Source organism: Stylophora pistillata, chromosome 9 (genome assembly GCF_964205215.1).
Source record: "Stylophora pistillata chromosome 9, jaStyPist1.2, whole genome shotgun sequence".
Taxonomy (NCBI): Eukaryota; Metazoa; Cnidaria; class Anthozoa; order Scleractinia; family Pocilloporidae; genus Stylophora; species Stylophora pistillata.
The window spans coordinates 14,644,023-14,660,200 of record NC_142527.1 but is presented as its reverse complement, the minus strand read 5'-3'; the positions used below and the strand labels follow the sequence as shown (position 1 = coordinate 14,660,200).

Sequence of the window (16,178 nt, the reverse complement as noted above, 5' to 3'; positions counted from 1 at the left end):
TTGTTTTGGCCCATTGGTGGTGATATTAACCGGGTTCCACTATACAAGGGTGGAGGGTCTTAAAAGCTCAAATTTTTTAAAAAAGGTATTGGTCAAAACCAGAATTGCCACAAGGGTAGGGTTTAACACATTGAAACTCACCATGGGATGGGTCTGGGCAACACCTTTAGAGTGCCACTCGGTGTTCATGGCCCAAGTGAAATGACATTGTTTTTGGTTTGAAAGTGAAATATTATACAATTGTTTTCTGCCATAAAATTTATTTTAAAATCATCTGCTTCCTTTATCTTTAGTAAACATTTATGGTGATACATTTAATTACCTGCGGGTGAAAATGCTGTCTAGTTAACATTCTGAAATGTCAGAATTACATTTGTCTTCAAATATGTCCAAATTAATCCAACTAATGAGAGGAGTACTATGAAGATGTTACTTGAGCCCACAGTAAGTGTCTGCAGTCTGTAACAGGGGGAAGTCAGTAAGGGTAACACCTGTTTATCAATATATTTGATTGTCATTTTTAGTGAGAATCTCCTTCAAATTTTTTTGTTCATATAACACTGACATGTTTCAGGGAGCTTTTTTTTCAATATCTGGGAGAGAAAGCAATTTCAGTGAAAACAAAATGTTTCAGACAGCAAACATTAGGCCACATGGGGAATTAATTGCATTATGATGATTATAGAATAATCATTTTAAATATTTGAGGCTTAATTGCTCTTAAACATAATTGTCACTGATATCTTCTGTCTCTATAAATTGCAGATGTACTCCATATAATTCAATACTGAAACCAACATATTGACATTTTTCCTAAATGTTTATGTATAAGAAATGAATGGATTGATTGTTGCTTTGTCAAGTTTGAATTGTTTCTATCAGTAATGTTAGTTGTCGTAATTCTATTTTGTTTGAGTGGATTGCAATCTACAGGGGCCAAGAAGATTTCTCATGTTGTTGGGATTTTCCTTCTCTTACTCCATCGTAACAACTCTTTGGTTGAATTTGTATTTTCTGGTATTTCATTGACTTGTTATCACATACAGAAAGAAAAGGATAAGAATTTATTAAATTGAACCGCAGTATGGACGTATATAGACTGAATAACTCGAGCTAATTTACCTGCCTTGTGCATGGTTATTCCTTAGAGCTGGTAGTTTATTTATTTTTCAAGATTTTAATTAATTTAGTTAGATGGTTTACATTTATATGAAACAGTGAACTTGATTGATATAAAATACTGATCGATGGAAATAATTGAATGACAAACCCTTTTTATTTTGTTTTTTCTTTGTTTCTTTCAGAAATAAGGATCAAGTCAAGTTGTAATGGAGACCAGGAATGCATAATAATGTGATCTGTTGCATCATTGTCTTTGCTGTTCTTTCTTTTGTACTGAGTTTTATCTCAATCATCTTCCTGTATATTGGAATGCTCCTTAAAGAACAGACAATCGAATGAACTGTGAGTAATGTCTATCCTCTTACAAACAGCTCTTTAGTTGTCATAAAATAATCATAAGTTTAGTAGAGAAATGAAGTAAGTGGCAAATAGCCTTCATTCCCTCTTTTTTCTCATTTACTCTCTCTCTCAAGAGTAAGTTTGAGAACAACTAATAGTGTGACTGCAATTTGTATTTTGTAGTTTTCAGATTTAGCTAATAGGTGAGAAGTTTTATGCATGAATAAATATGTAAAGAAGTTCTGGTACACATCTGAAAAGCTGTGTTTCATGCAGAACGAGATGTGCATGTAGCTGCACAAAAGTGATCTGCTCAGTCCAGAAATTCTGTAGTCTGTCTTTGAAGTAGGTAAGCTAAGGCACATATTACTACACATGAGTAACTGCAGGGCAAAGAAAAAAAAAAAACAAAAAAAAAATACAGAAAAAAATACAGAAAAAAAAACAAAACAAAAAACAGAAAAAAAAATGGACATTTTGTCAGTTTTTCTGTAGCACAATCAATTATTTGTGAAATGTTGGATTGGGCACAAGTAAAAATCAAAATATTTTACTATTAAACTTCTGAGACATCAAACTCATCTATAATCTTCATGAGCTCAGCCTCATTCCAATGTGCTTAATTGCATATACAAAAGGTAAACTTATTTTTAAAAAGATTGTCTAATCTTAGGAAAATAATTTGGAGCCTAGTTCATCAAGGCTTCTTATCAATGAGTTTGGTTTTGCACGTCTTTATAAGTTGAAGGTCACAAGACAAAGTGTGACAATCACATGGTGATATTAACTGTTCTAAAACATGGTGAGCGTTAATGATGGACTGTTAGTTGGCATGGCAGTGATGTGTTATTTGATAAAAATAAATAAATAAGGTAGCCGATATCTTAGCAAATTACTTCTCCACGATGGCAGATACGTGGGAGAGATGTCAACAGCTTAACAGAAGGAGACTTCTCAAACCACCAAAGTGTCTCAAATATATTGAATGCAAATAAGAACATGCATGGCAGTTTCAAATTTAACCCCTTTAAAAGCAACCAGGTGCAGTCAGCCCTTGAGAAACTCAACATCAGAAAGGCCTCTGGTTACGATTCAATCACTCCTAATATGGTAAAGCTAAGCATCAAGCAGTATTACAGACTCTTTGATGAAGCTATATAACAAAAGCATGCATGAAGGGGAATGACGAAGCTATATAACAAAAGCATGCATGAAGGGGAATGGCCAGAAGCATGGAAGGAAGGTGAATGGAATCCATTTTTTGAAAAGGATGATCGATTAGATGAGAAGAACTATTGCCCCATAACCCTACTCTGTACAGTAGACAAAATTTATAAGCAGCTGTTGAGTGAACAAGTAAATAACCACTTTCATACCATACTGGATCCTTGCCTGTCAGCATACAGAAAAAATTATAGCTGTGAAAGAACTTTGCTGATATTAACCAAAGAGTGGAAGCTGGTTACAGATTACAAGCAAAGTGTTGGAGTACTTTCAACAGACATGACCGTGGCTTTTGACTCTCTTCATCCATCACTGATCATGAACAAACTTGAGGCAGACGGTTTCTGAGAGGGATCTTTAAAATTGATAAGATCATACTTTGCCAATCGAAAATACAGAGTGAAACTGGATTCAGTTTTAAGTGCTTGGAAGCAGGTTGTTAGAGGTTGCCCCCAACGATCGGCTTTTGGCCCGCTACTATGGAACATCTTCCAAAATGATATGACTTACATGGTGAACAATGCAAGCTTGTCGATGTACACAGATGATCATCAGCTATACGTTACAGGAAACTCAGTAGAACAGGTAGAACAATTACTCAATGATGAGGGACAAAAAATATCTAGATGGTATAGGGATAATTTCCTGAAGGGAAATTATGATAAGTTCAATGCAATGTTGATAAGTAGGTAATTGTGAAGAAGAGCTCCCCAAAAAACCTGTCGGCCGACAGTCGGCCGACTGTCGGCCGACAGTTGACCGACAGGCGGCCGACAGTCTACCGACAGGTTAAGAAAAAAGAAAAATTGTGTAAAAAACGAACAGTTAACGTGACATAACAATCCGTAATGGTGATGTATGACTCGACAGACTTCACCTACTTACCGATCGACGGCAAAGTTGGTAGTATGTAAAGAAACGTTTCTTCCAAAATGTTATCAGATGCGTATAGGATATATCACTTGCGTAATTTACAACACACCAGACAATCTAAGAATCGCATAGGAAGATAATTTAATCGAAAACTCGGCCAAAAACTCTGAAAACCATAAGCTACGTATCAATACAAACACTTTCGTTCCAATCGCCCAACAATGCAACTCGGCCTCTTATGGTATGTTAAGTATGTATGTATGTATTTGTTGCTAGCATCGTAATCTATCTTGCAGGTTTGGGATGAATTGCTATTTCCAATTTCAAGTTTAATAAATGATACAACTGTGAATCTTTTTACTCGTTATGTTAAGTAATAAAATACTATACGTAACAATTCGATAATTAGACTTGGATGCGTGATGCGATAATTGATTTAGGAGCGCGCCGCTAATCTAATGTTGTAACGGCAAACTTAGAATCCCTAACATTGTGTGATCGTTTCACGGACAAGCTACCGACAAGGTACCGACAGGTTACCGACACATTACCAACAGTCGGCCGACTGTCGGCCGACTGGCGGCCGACAGGTAGCCTATATTTCAGGCAAAACCTGTCGGCCGACAGACGACCAACTGTCGGCCGACAGACGACCAACTGTCGGCCGACAGACGACCAACTGTCGGCCGACAGTCGGCCGACAGTCGGCCGACAGTTGGTCGTCTGTCGGCCGACTGTCGGCCGACAGGTTTTTTGGGGAGCTCTTCTTCACAATTACCGATAAGTACAGGGAACAACAGCGACCGGTCGATAAATGTAAACATTGATGGATATATAACTATCGAGTCTACCCCAGACCTTAAATTGCTTGGGGTTACACTGGATGGTAAAATAAATTTAGTAAACACACAAATGATATATGCAAACAGGCAAGCAAGAAAGTTACACCTTAGAAAGATGATCCCTACAGAAGCCAATCTCCAACTATACAAAGCAGCAATCCTACCTAATCTAACATATTGTCATACAGTGTGGCTGCACTTCTATAAAGCATCTGAAACTAGAAAGCATCTGAAAACTTGAAAGAGTACAAGAGCGGGTACTGCGTGCAGTATACAATAGTATTAGACAGCAACGCATGATGAACTATTAAGCAAGGCAAAACTGCCAAGCCTAGTAAACAGACGTCTACAAGACATATTGATATTGGTGCATAAGGTTAAAAACTTACTGGTACCCAAATATAATTGTGACATATTTTACAAGCAATCCAAGAGTTATAATTTGTGTAATAATGATTTCCCATTACCTTGATTTAACACTGTTAACTATGGTAAACATAGTATTAGATATTTTGGTCCCTATCTCAGGAGCAAAATGGACAAAGACGTGCGAAATAAGACAAGCCTCAATGATTTTAAAAGAGCAGTTCGGGGCATTAAAGTTTCAGATGTGCTGGATGGAACCTGCAGCTAGCTGTCACACTTGTATATCATAGCAATGTTATTACTGCTACGTTTTTAATTTAGTTTAATTTCTTAACTTAATTACTCATTTATACATAACATTCTTGATTCTTGATTTAATTAATCCTTAATTAAATTTTAATTCTTACTACCTATTCATATTAGCATAATTATATTTTTGTTCATGATTAATATTTTATATGTTATATCTAGAAGTGTCCCCAATTAGCTTCCCTAGCTAAATACCTTGACACTTTAATAAAGTATATGTAATGTTATGTTATTTTCAGCCAATGGCCACTTGTAGCTTTGAGATAAACAAAGAATAAATTTTCTTCAAAGAACTTGGAAGATTGTTCATTATTTCTTGCCATACCTTACACCCATGATAAACTCTCTGTAGTTTTTATCAATCACACGAAGTACTTTGTTCTTGGGATTAGATAGAGGGTTTGTAAATAGACTGTTACAGACTGTTACTTTAATTGAATAATTAAAGAAAAGATACTTGAGAGACTCTCGGCAGACTGTGAGAAAGATATGTTTATCATTAGCTGATATTAAGAATCCATTCTTAAAGTTTCAATTTACCTCATTTGACAGCATTCCATGGCTTGTGCTTTGCTACAGGAATGTTGTTTATGGAAAGAAATTTGAGCATCATATTTGAAATAATTTGACTTTAAGCATTGGTATGATGACTAAGGAAAGTCAGTTCTCACTGAATCCTTTCATGCTCATTTCATGCTCATTTCATGCTCATTTACTGGTAAGGGTTGAGATATTTGGCCTGAATTTTTTCACAAGTCAGTCAAATGTTTTTAACCTCAGGTGAGCAAGCAGAGTCATAAGGATTGCATGTCACACATTTTAATGGATCTTTCTCTCCTTCTTGTTTCCCCCCTTAAGACTCCAGGAACTATACGCTTGCTTACCTATTTTTTTTTTTTAACTTTTTAAGTTTGAATAGTTGTGAGTTGAAGGGAACCATAGTTTTTGTGTTAGAATGTACCATTATTGTTGGAATATTTTCCTTAATGCCTCTTTAAATTTCCCATCTCTTCTTGCATTAGTGACCTGATTACGCTACTGATCACGATGTTGGCCCAAATTCTTCGAGATATGTACGTAGATCCTGAGGTACTGGCGGAGCTTCCAGAAGAACAAAAACAGATTCTTTTTGTAAAAATGCGGGAGGAGCAAGTACGCCGATGGCGTTTACGAGAAGAGGAACTGGAAAAGAAAGAAGCAGTGAATCCACCAAAACCACGTCCACAGAAAGGTACAGTGCTGCCTGAGCTTGTAGTGTTTTTTTTTTTTCCAGGTGGGGGTGGGGGGAATCTGGTATCTCCATGGGTGTACTTGTACATTGCATTCAAATGAGTGCAGTGCATGTATAGCAGGCTTATTTTGTGCTTGACTTGAGCATATAGTTCACTCATCCTATCAAACAAACTAAGTGCACCATAGCTACAAAGCATAAAAACAAGTCATGGCAAATGCTATGGAGAATTTTGATTAGAAAGCATATTTTCTAAGATGTCAGAGTAAAGCCTTATAGCAAGCAATTTGATATGCAGCTTTAGAGAAAAATAATAAAATTACATATAATCTTGATACTGCTTCCTACAAGGTACCAAAAAGTAATAATTTGTCCTCACAACTAACTGATTTGATTTCTCTCCCCTAGCAAATGCAAAACGTGTAGAATTTTTGATTGCTGTTGATGGAAATCCATGGGTTTGGGTGCTGGGAGAAGGTGAAGATGGCAAACAAGATTTTGAGGCAGTGTTGAAGAGTAAGTGAGTTAATTTCCTCACCTGTTTACTTTGTACAAAACTTGGCTTGTTTGGTACAACAGCTTGTCTTTTCAAGAAACAGAACTTTTACTGACTGGAGAGGTTGTCTTTCAGGAGTAGAAGTTTTACTGCTTGTTTAAATTAAATTTCTTGAACCTAAAGAAGTTGTGAGAAAGTAAGACAGTCAACAAGTACATCATTTGCAAATTTCATACAATTGTTTCTCCAGAAGAAATTATTACAATACACCCATGGTATGCATTTTGCACCAGCCATTCATTCTTAAGGGTTGGCTGCTTGAAAGAGACCACATGGTAAAGGTGTCTTGAGCTGAGTTACATTTTAACCATATAAAAGCTGACATTTCGAGCGTTAGCCCTTCGTCGGAGCGAATAGGGGAATTGTGGGTTGTGTGTGCTTTTTAAGGCAGAAAAAGGAGCTACGTGATTGGTGGGAACATGGCAACGAGAAAAACACGAATAAATTAGTGGAATGAAAAGCGTTCGTTGATACCTGTGGGATTTAGATTGCCGGTTTGAAAGATGAGCTTTTGTTCAAGAGAAATCCGGCTTTCCGTGCTACCTAAGTGTAAGGAAAGACCGCAGATTGCCATGTGTTGCTTAGAATGGTTAGGTAAATTAAAATGTCTAGCGATTGGTTTCGATGTGTCCTTGACATTCCTCTCCACGTCGCGAAGGTGTTCTCGGAATCGGTCACCTAGTCCTCTGCCTGTTTCGCCGATGTAAATCTTTTTGCAGTAAGTGCAAGTTATGCAATAGATTACATTGGCGGAGGTGCACGTGAAGTGATCGGTGATCTTAATGGATCGTTTGGGTCCCGATATTTTCTCAGTGTTGTGAATGAAAGGACGCGTTTTGCATCGTGCACGAGCGCATTAAAAAGTGCCTGGTTGGTCATTAGTCTGAAAAGAACTTCTGACCAAAAAATTGCCTATGTTTTTGTCGCGTTTGAATGAAATCAGCGGAGGCTGCGAAAAGATAGTGCTTGTCTCTGGATCGTTTTGAAGTAATTTAAAGTTTTTAAGAATGATGGATTTAACTGAGTGGTTATGAGGGTGAAACGTGAGAGTGAATGGAATGCGGTCGGAATCTTCCTTTTGCCAAAAAGATTGACATAGCTAGGTCCCATTTTGGTACCCATGGCTACACCATTGGTTTGTTTGAAAAAGTTGTCCCCGAATGAAAAACAATTGAGTGGGAGCACTAGTTCGGCTAAGCGTAGTAGTGTTTCAGATTTAGGTTCCGTAACAGTACGTTGATCAAAAAAACTGTTTGAGGGCCAGAAGACCTTCGCCATTAGGAATGACAGTGTAAAGAGACGTAATATCCATGGTGAAAAGAAGTTTGTTTTGGCCAAGGAAATTAAAGACGCGGAAAATTTGAAGAGCGTGTTGACTGTCTTTAATATACGATGGTAAAGTTTTGACGATGGGAGCCATAATTTTGTCTAGATAGCTGGAGATAAGTTCGGTAGGGCAACTGCAAGCCGAGCCAATGGGCCGACCCGGGTTGTTAGGTTTGTGAATTTTAGGTAAAAAGTAAATACAAGAAGTTCTAGGAGTGGTTATGATGAGATTTTTGCTGTGGCCGGCAATTCTTGTTTAGTTATGAGTTGGTTGATCGTATTCTTGACGGTGTTTTGATTGCTGGCAGTGAGGTCTTTATCGACCTTTTGATAAAAACAGGTGTCAGAAAGCTGACCCAAAGCTTCTTTTTGGTAGAGGTCGGTGCGCCAAACAACGACTGAGCCGCCCTTTTTGTAGGTTTTATCGAACACCAATTTTTCAGCCAATACAACGGCTCCAAACCTGAACTCTGCCGTCGCTACATCGACGACTGTATCGGCGCCACCTCCTCTACCAGTGAGAAGCTGACTCAATTCATAACCGCAGTCAATTCTTTTCACCCGGCTCTGAAATATAGTTGGGAAATTTCTAACAATTCTTTATCCTTTTTAGACATCAAAGTTTCAATTGAAGGCAACGGTTTATGCAGTAGTGTGTATTACAAACCTACAGACTCGCATAATTACTTGTTGTATTCGTCTTCGCATCCATCTCACGTTAAGAATTCCATTCCTTTTTCTCAGTTTCTAAGACTTCGTCGTTTATGTAGTGATGACTCTGATTTCCACCACAAATCAGAGTCAATGTGCCAATTTTTCGATAAACGTGGTTACCCTGATTCTGTCGTTCAAGCGGGTTACCACCGCGCCCAACTTATTGATCGACATTCAGCACTACAAACGTCACAAAAGGAAGATTCCGACCGCATTCCATTCACTCTCACCTTTCACCCTCATAACCACTCAGTTAAATCCATCATTCTTAAAAACTTTAAATTACTTCAAAACGATCCAGAGACAAGCACTATCATTTCGCAGCCTCCACTCATTTCATTCAAACGCGACAAAAACATAGGCAATTTTTTGGTCAGAAGTTCTTTTCAGACTAATGACCAACCAGGCACTTTTTAATGCGCTCGTGCACGATGCAAAACGCTTCCATTCATTCACAACACTGAGAAAATATCGGGACCCAAACGATCCATTAAGATCACCGATCACTTCACGTGCACCTCCGCCAATGTAATCTATTGCATAACTTGCACTTACTGCAAAAAGATTTACATCGGCGAAACAGGCAGAAGACTAGGTGACCGATTCCGAGAACACCTTCGCGACGTGGAGAGCAATGACAAGGACACATCGAAACCATTCGCTAGACATTTTAATTTACCTAACCATTCTAAGCAACACATGGCAATCTGCGGTCTTTCCTTACACTTAGGTAGCACGGAAAGCCGGATTTCTCTTGAACAAAAGCTCATCTTTCAAACCGGCAATCTAAATCCCACAGGTATCAACGAACGCTTTTCATTCCACTAATTTATTCGTGTTTTTCTCGTTGCCATGTTCCCACCAATCACGTAGCTCCTTTTTCTGCCTTTAAAAGCACACACAACCCACAATTCCCCTATTTGCTCCGACGAAGGGCTAACGCTCGAAACGTCAGCTTTTATAATCGTAACGGTGACCAATTTACCATTTCAACTTTGTTGATATATATTCAAATTATTTCGTTACCCCCACCGACGCAGCCCCAAACAGTTTCTTTAGAAACTATCACCCTTTATAAATTTTAACCAGCCAGCTATTACTTTCTTATAGCTGGCTACTAAATATTTCTGAAGAACAATGTTCAATACTTTTCATATACCTAGTTCCCAACATTGGAATTCGTTCCCTAGCTAGAAAGAAGAGGAAGAGACACTAAGTGGTTTTTTAAAAAGCTCAGAATTTTTGTTAATAATTATTGTACAAACAAAATGTGAAAACTTAGAACGTTTTTGCGTTTTTGGTAAGAATGCCCATCCTATAAAAATCTTTGGTGATAATTAGTAGATTTCTGATGAATAATAATATTACTTCTTCATTTTTTCTCATCACCATTAGTGAAAAGCACTCAACTCATGCTAGTTACCCAGGCTACTAGGAAATGATTAAAGCAACGATTACTTTATTTCAAACTGCTATGTACTTAGCAGCTCTAATAATATCACTTACTATCAATGATTTTGCAGAGAAGGAATTAGAAGCTGCAGCAGAAGATGAAAGGAAGGCAAAGGAACTTGCACATAAAGAAATGGAAGAGATAAAAAGAAAGGAACTTGAGAGGCAGGAGGAAGAAAGGAAACTGAAGGAAGAAGAGGAAAGGTTGGCCAAGGAAGCGGCTGCAAGAGAAGCTGAAAGGAAAAGACTCGAAGAGGTCAGGAAAGATGAAAACTCTGTTATGATGCTGCCTCTTAGGTTTAATAACTTTGCAAATTGCAAAATATACATTTTAGTATGTTTTCATAGTATGTAGTTATGTTTTGTCAGCTCGCTTTTACGTGGCTGCCTTTTTTTTTCTTTCTTTACTTTGCAGTCCCTTTTTTTTTTTTCAATTGAGCTCAAGGATCTTTGTGGTAATTTTTAATCTTGGATCGGCTTAGGGCGAATATACAGACTCGATGCTTGCTCGTATGCTTAATTGATTACTGTATGTTTATGCCTTTTTAACGTTTCTCCTTTGAGGAGAACCACCCTCGAATTATAGTCGCATTTTGAGGACATGTCGTTAAGGATAGGGGCTTTTTTTAATGCTTCTGGAAATAAATACTTAACCTGAAGGCGGTGGGTTGTTTAGTTTTCCATTCAATAAGTTATGTTAAAGGAGGATCTCTGTGGCCAATGTACTAGTAATCATGTATGCAATTTTATCTGTCATCGATAAGTGTCCTGTTTTTTTTTTTTGAGAGGAGTAAGAGAGAGCACCACACAATACATTTGCCTGTTCGAGACCGAAAGAAATGATTAGTTTTGTGTTGATGCCGCAGGAAGCAAGACTTGCTGCTAAAAAAGCGGAGGAGCTAAGGAAGGAGGAGGAAAGGAAACGTCAAGAAGAGGAGAGAATGAAAAGAGAAGAGGAACAGCGCAGGAGAGAGGAGGAAAGAAGGAAAAAGGAGGAGGAGGAGGAGAAAAGACAAGCTGAAGTACGAGAGAAATGGAAGGCAGTAGAAGAAAAACGAAAAGCCGATGAAGAAAAGAAGAGAATTGAATTGGAGAAAAGAAAGCAAGAGGAAGAACTTGCTCGAAAGAAAGCTGAAGAGGCCGAAAGAAAAGCTGAAGAAGAGAGAAAAGAAAGGGAAAGAGCATTGGAGGAGGCAAGAAGACAGAGGCGCGAGCAGGTCACGAGATAAGTTTTGGTTTTAAATTGTTTATTGACGGTCCTTTCCGTAAGGGAAAAACTTACAGTGCTGCTTGTTTGGAACTACCTTCATTCATTTCCCATTCTTTCATAAGAATGGTAACACATTTTCAAGTCATGAATGATACCTACGCATCACCTTTACCTGACAATGCAACTAAAGGTGCGATTTGATGAGCCCACCGAGCTTTTTTGAGTTTTCGCGTTTAATGGGCCTGAGGGGAAACCAAAACCTATATTCTGTAGCAGCAGAGTTTTGAGTGACAATCGTTTCAGGGAATCTGTGTAGTCTTTGTTGAATCAACACTAAGTGCTCGATGGAATTTGACTTTTTGTTTTATCGTGTGTTATAGGAAGCGCTGGAAAAAGCTCGGAAACTGGAAGAAGAGAAACGAAGGGTGGAAGAACAACAAAAAGAAGCAGAGAAAAAACAAAGAGAAGTAATAGAGCGCTTACAACAAAGAAAAGCAGAGAAAGAACGCCGAGAAAAAGAACTGTTGGAAAATGAAACTAAACGAGCGCAGGAGATTTATGTGAGTTTGAGAAAGGTACGAGAGGCGCGAAAAAAAAAAGAGGACGATGAAATGAAAAAAGAGGAGGCAGCATGGAAGGAACAACAGAAGAAAGCTGACGATGAAGAAAACCGAAGGAGAAGCTCTGTCAGTGTCGCGCGGAGGGAAGTCTTAAGAGAGCGAGAGGAGGCGAGAAGGATAAGCATGATTGAGCCTACACGTAGGAAATCAGTTACTGCAAAACCACAGAGACCACCGCCACCCGTACCTTCAAGGTATGTGTACCCCCCCCCCCCCGGGCTACAAGTGTCTTTCAGTTTGCTTTTAAACTCAACATACTTTGGTTGGTCCGATCTCTGTATACATAATTGTGGGAGACTGTTGCGAGCCTCTTACAAATTAGATCTCCTTGGATTGAGAATTAGCCGAGTTTCCCAACGCTTATTTTGGGAGAATCACATAGCACAGAGAATTTTTGAGGGAATACGTAGCGTAAAGAATGACCAAGGCTAAGAATGTTGAAAGAATTGACTCGTTATGGCGTGAATTGTCTGTTTTTGTCTCGTTTTTTTTTGTGTGTTTAAATGTTGTTGTGTTTCTTAAATCTACAGGCCCAGTGATGTCAAACCTGCGGCTCCCCCCAGACCTCCTCCGCCAAGCAACACTACCCCTCTCAGGCCGAGAAGGAGCGTTAAACCCAAAACTAAAAGGAACGTTGTCGAATGGTTTCAGCAAGAAGAACTAGCTAAGAGAATTTGTTACGACGGCGATCAGATACTACCATATTTTCACGGTGAGAGTCGCAGCTTTGGGATGTGTAGATACCTAAAGCAGATGTAGTTAGACAGTGTAGGGGTCTGTAACTAATCTCGCTGGGAAGAACAATTGAGGACTCCTTTATATTTTGCCTTATTTGGTTTGACTTCAGTTACTGTTTACGGGAACAATTATAGGATGTCGACCAGTCACTATGACAAGCTAAGCTGTTGTCGACTGCTAGTGTGTGAAGGATGAATTCTTTGCCAGGGGCTGAGTAGATCAACCTGTGATAAGTATATAGTATACAAGTATATTTGATACATCGCTCGCAGCGCCCGTGGGCAAGATGAAGCGAATCCTGTGTTCTGATTGGCTACCCGAGCGGGCAAGATGGTCCTACCTTGCCCGCTCGGGAATGCCTGCATTGATCCCGCGCATGTATAAAGTAGAATTAGAACTACGTTCGTAATTCTCGGACAATTTCGGCGGTGGAAACGCAAAAAGTGGCAGAAGATAGTCAAAATAAAGAAAACAGAAACGACTCTCGTGAGTTTGTTGTGCTACAAACCCAGCTGACTTTCTTCCAGGCGTTCGAAGTAAACAAGTCATTCTTAATTCTTATTAATAAAGCGAATGTTTTTTTTGCGATATAATAAATCCTTTATTAACCAAGCTTATTCGGTCAAGATGGTTGAATATTAGCCTCTTTCTTTTTTCGCATTTTTATGGACCTCGACTTCGTCTCGGTTCATAAATATGCAAAGAAGAACTCGGCCAATATCCAGTCATTTTGACCTCACGCTAGGTTAATAACCCATATTTTTTTTTTTTCCAGGGATAATCTCCCGGCAGGACGCTGAAAATTTGCTGGTCAATAAACCACCGGGGTCGTTTTTGGTTCGCGTGAGCGAGAGAGTTTGGGGTTATACTATCACTTATCGTGCGCCGGAGCGCTGCAAGCATTATCTGGTCGACACCAGTGAAAACACTTACCAGTTTTTTGGCCATAATCAGATCGCCCATGAGACTCTCAAAGATTTAGTGGAATTTCATAAACAAAGACCAATCACTGGATTAGGACAAGAACTTTTGAAAATCCCTTGTGGTCAGGACCGCGATCCCCCGGATTACCAAGAGCTTCTTTCTCCTATACAGAAGTGTGATTCTTTCTCCACAAAATTTTAATAATCAACCAATCCAGAGATGCCTGGGGAAAGCATCCATGTGTGATGTATGAAGGAGAGACAACCTGCTGTTTAACAGCCGACCAAACTTGGTGTGTTGGCGGTGAACACCTTAAACTTCTCACTACATTTGGCTAGTGTTAGTTGAGTTTTTATCTGCTCTGAATTTTTACGGGGGGGGGGGTAAAATCTATTTTGCGTTGCGTAGCTTCGCTCTAATTGTGTGGTCACCATGAAATTTACTGAATTCGCCTTAGCTTTTCTCCAATGAGAAAAAAAGGCTTAAGAATTGGGGTATATAAACAAAGTTGAAATGGTAAATTGGCCACCGTAACGATTACAAAAGCTGACGTTTCGAGCGTTAGCCCTTCGTGCTAACGAAACGTCGGCGCTCGAAACGTCAGCTTTTGTAATCGTTACGGTGGCCAATTTACCATTTCAACTTTGTTGATATATCCAAATTATTTCGTTACCCCAACCGACGCAGCCCCAAACAGTTTCTTTAGAAACTATCAGCCTTTATTCTTAAGAATTGGGGCCTCTTTCTTCTAAAATGTTTTAAGAGACAAGTTTTTGCGTTTTTTTGTTTTTGTTTTTGTTTTTTTTTGTGGATTTTTTTGTATCATCAGTTTCTGCATTAACAGAAAGACCTCGGTCGGTGATCATAGTTCAAGTTAAAACCATTTTATGTTTCTTTTCTGTTGCTTTCTATTAAATCTCACATACGTATTGTGCGAAAAAAAAAAGCATAAGGTCATTTGCATCCAAACGCTAGTGGGAGCGGTGGAAACTTTTGTAAGCTTAGCAAAAAATGCCAGATTATCATCTTTAAAGCTAAAAAATGTATTAGGAAAAGAACGAAAAAGCCTTGAAATTATGCTATATTGAGAGAATACAATATATCTTTGAAATTCGTTTTATCAGTGATGATTCCGTTTAAGCTGAATTATAACACTGATCAGACCTGCGGCGGAAAATAGGTAGCTTTAGCGTGAATATTGTCCTAATTGTTAAGGAAACTAAAACTATTTTGATGTGCACGCAATAGTCAAATACCTATCACTTATGGAACCCACCGATTTTCGTCAAGAAAAAGGGATGAAGTAATATTAAGCGATATCCAATTGGGATAGAAAATAATTCTTATTTTTTAAAATCAGATTTAATTTTACAACGCTCTGTGGGCTTGCTGCCCTTCCTTGCTTTTTTCCTTATTGAAACTTTCTGACGGCAGAGAAACTGAATTTAATATGCCTATGGTGTTAAAGTGGAGGTATTTTTTAATTCGAGGCTGGTTTTTCCCTCACTCTCTTTGTTTGGGGAACAACTTTGCGCCGTTGGATCATTACGGATTTTAATTGTTATTTTTCCGGATGGTTTCCTATTAAATCGCCGTTGTTCAGTCTGGAAAGGAGAAGTGCTTGGTTCTGAGTAATAAAAGAAGAGATTCTTGTGATATATGAATTGTATAGTCTTTCGTTGTTATCGCGTGGACCCAGGTTTCGTGAAGCGCAATTTTTTGTTTACTTGCGCATCACTCGTGCGTCTGATAACACTAGTAAAAAGGCACCAGTCGTAGTGGTATATTCCCTCGTTCAATAAATCATTCGTTCGAGATACCTCGAGCCCATGGGAAAATTTTTGAGTTAAACTTAGTGGATCGGTTTGTACAAAACCGCGTTTTACACCATCTTCAATTTAGCCGAACCTTTTATCTGAACATTTATCGAGTGTCAAGTGCCGAAAACTAACAGTCGAAGGATATTTATTTAATCAAGTCAACCCTCTAATAGAGAATACCTGAGGTCCATTGCTTAGGTAAACCGCGGTTTGGGGGAGACCGTTTAAATAACCGGCCCATAATGTTTTCATCTTTTAACAGAACAACACTTGTTACATGCTATTTGAGCGATTCTTAATTACCCCGTTCTAAAACAAAACTGTCTCTTATATAACATGCGATTGGGCTCCCAACGATGCTGCACTGCAAACGGCGAAGCAGCATGAAATGGGCTGTCGAGGGGCCTGTCAGAAAAAAAATTTCTCGGCCTCTTAGATTGACGATGCCTCAGCACCAGTGAAAGCCACCCAATTTACCGGGTAACAGGTACAAAACATTTTTATTTCGGGAC

General features: G+C 38.7%; 1 protein-coding gene across 1 annotated transcript; it reads left to right on the top strand.

Moving 5' to 3' along the window:
- The first annotated feature begins 1,304 nt into the window (after positions 1-1,304).
- Positions 1,305-14,192, top strand: LOC111324127 (uncharacterized). The gene is made up of 8 exons (XM_022927622.2): positions 1,305-1,464; positions 6,098-6,306; positions 6,715-6,822; positions 10,426-10,610; positions 11,221-11,571; positions 11,945-12,378; positions 12,715-12,896; positions 13,698-14,192. Exons 2-8 carry the CDS (start codon positions 6,123-6,125, stop codon positions 14,045-14,047), a joined length of 1,794 nt encoding a protein of 597 aa, XP_022783357.1. The 5' UTR covers positions 1,305-1,464; positions 6,098-6,122; the 3' UTR covers positions 14,048-14,192.
- Positions 14,193-16,178: the final 1,986 nt, after the last annotated feature.

What these genes read in the sequence shown, in the direction of transcription:
- LOC111324127 (XM_022927622.2), top strand. Translation starts at nt 6,123, where the DNA reads ATGTTGGCCCAAATTCTTCGAGATATGTACGTAGATCCTGAGGTACTG. An exon ending in GAAGACAGAGGCGCGAGCAG is followed by an intron (nt 11,572 to 11,944) that starts GTCACGAGATAA and finishes CGTGTGTTATAG; the next exon opens with GAAGCGCTGGAAAAAGCTCG. An exon ending in GATACTACCATATTTTCACG is followed by an intron (nt 12,897 to 13,697) that starts GTGAGAGTCGCA and finishes TTTTTTTTCCAG; the next exon opens with GGATAATCTCCCGGCAGGAC.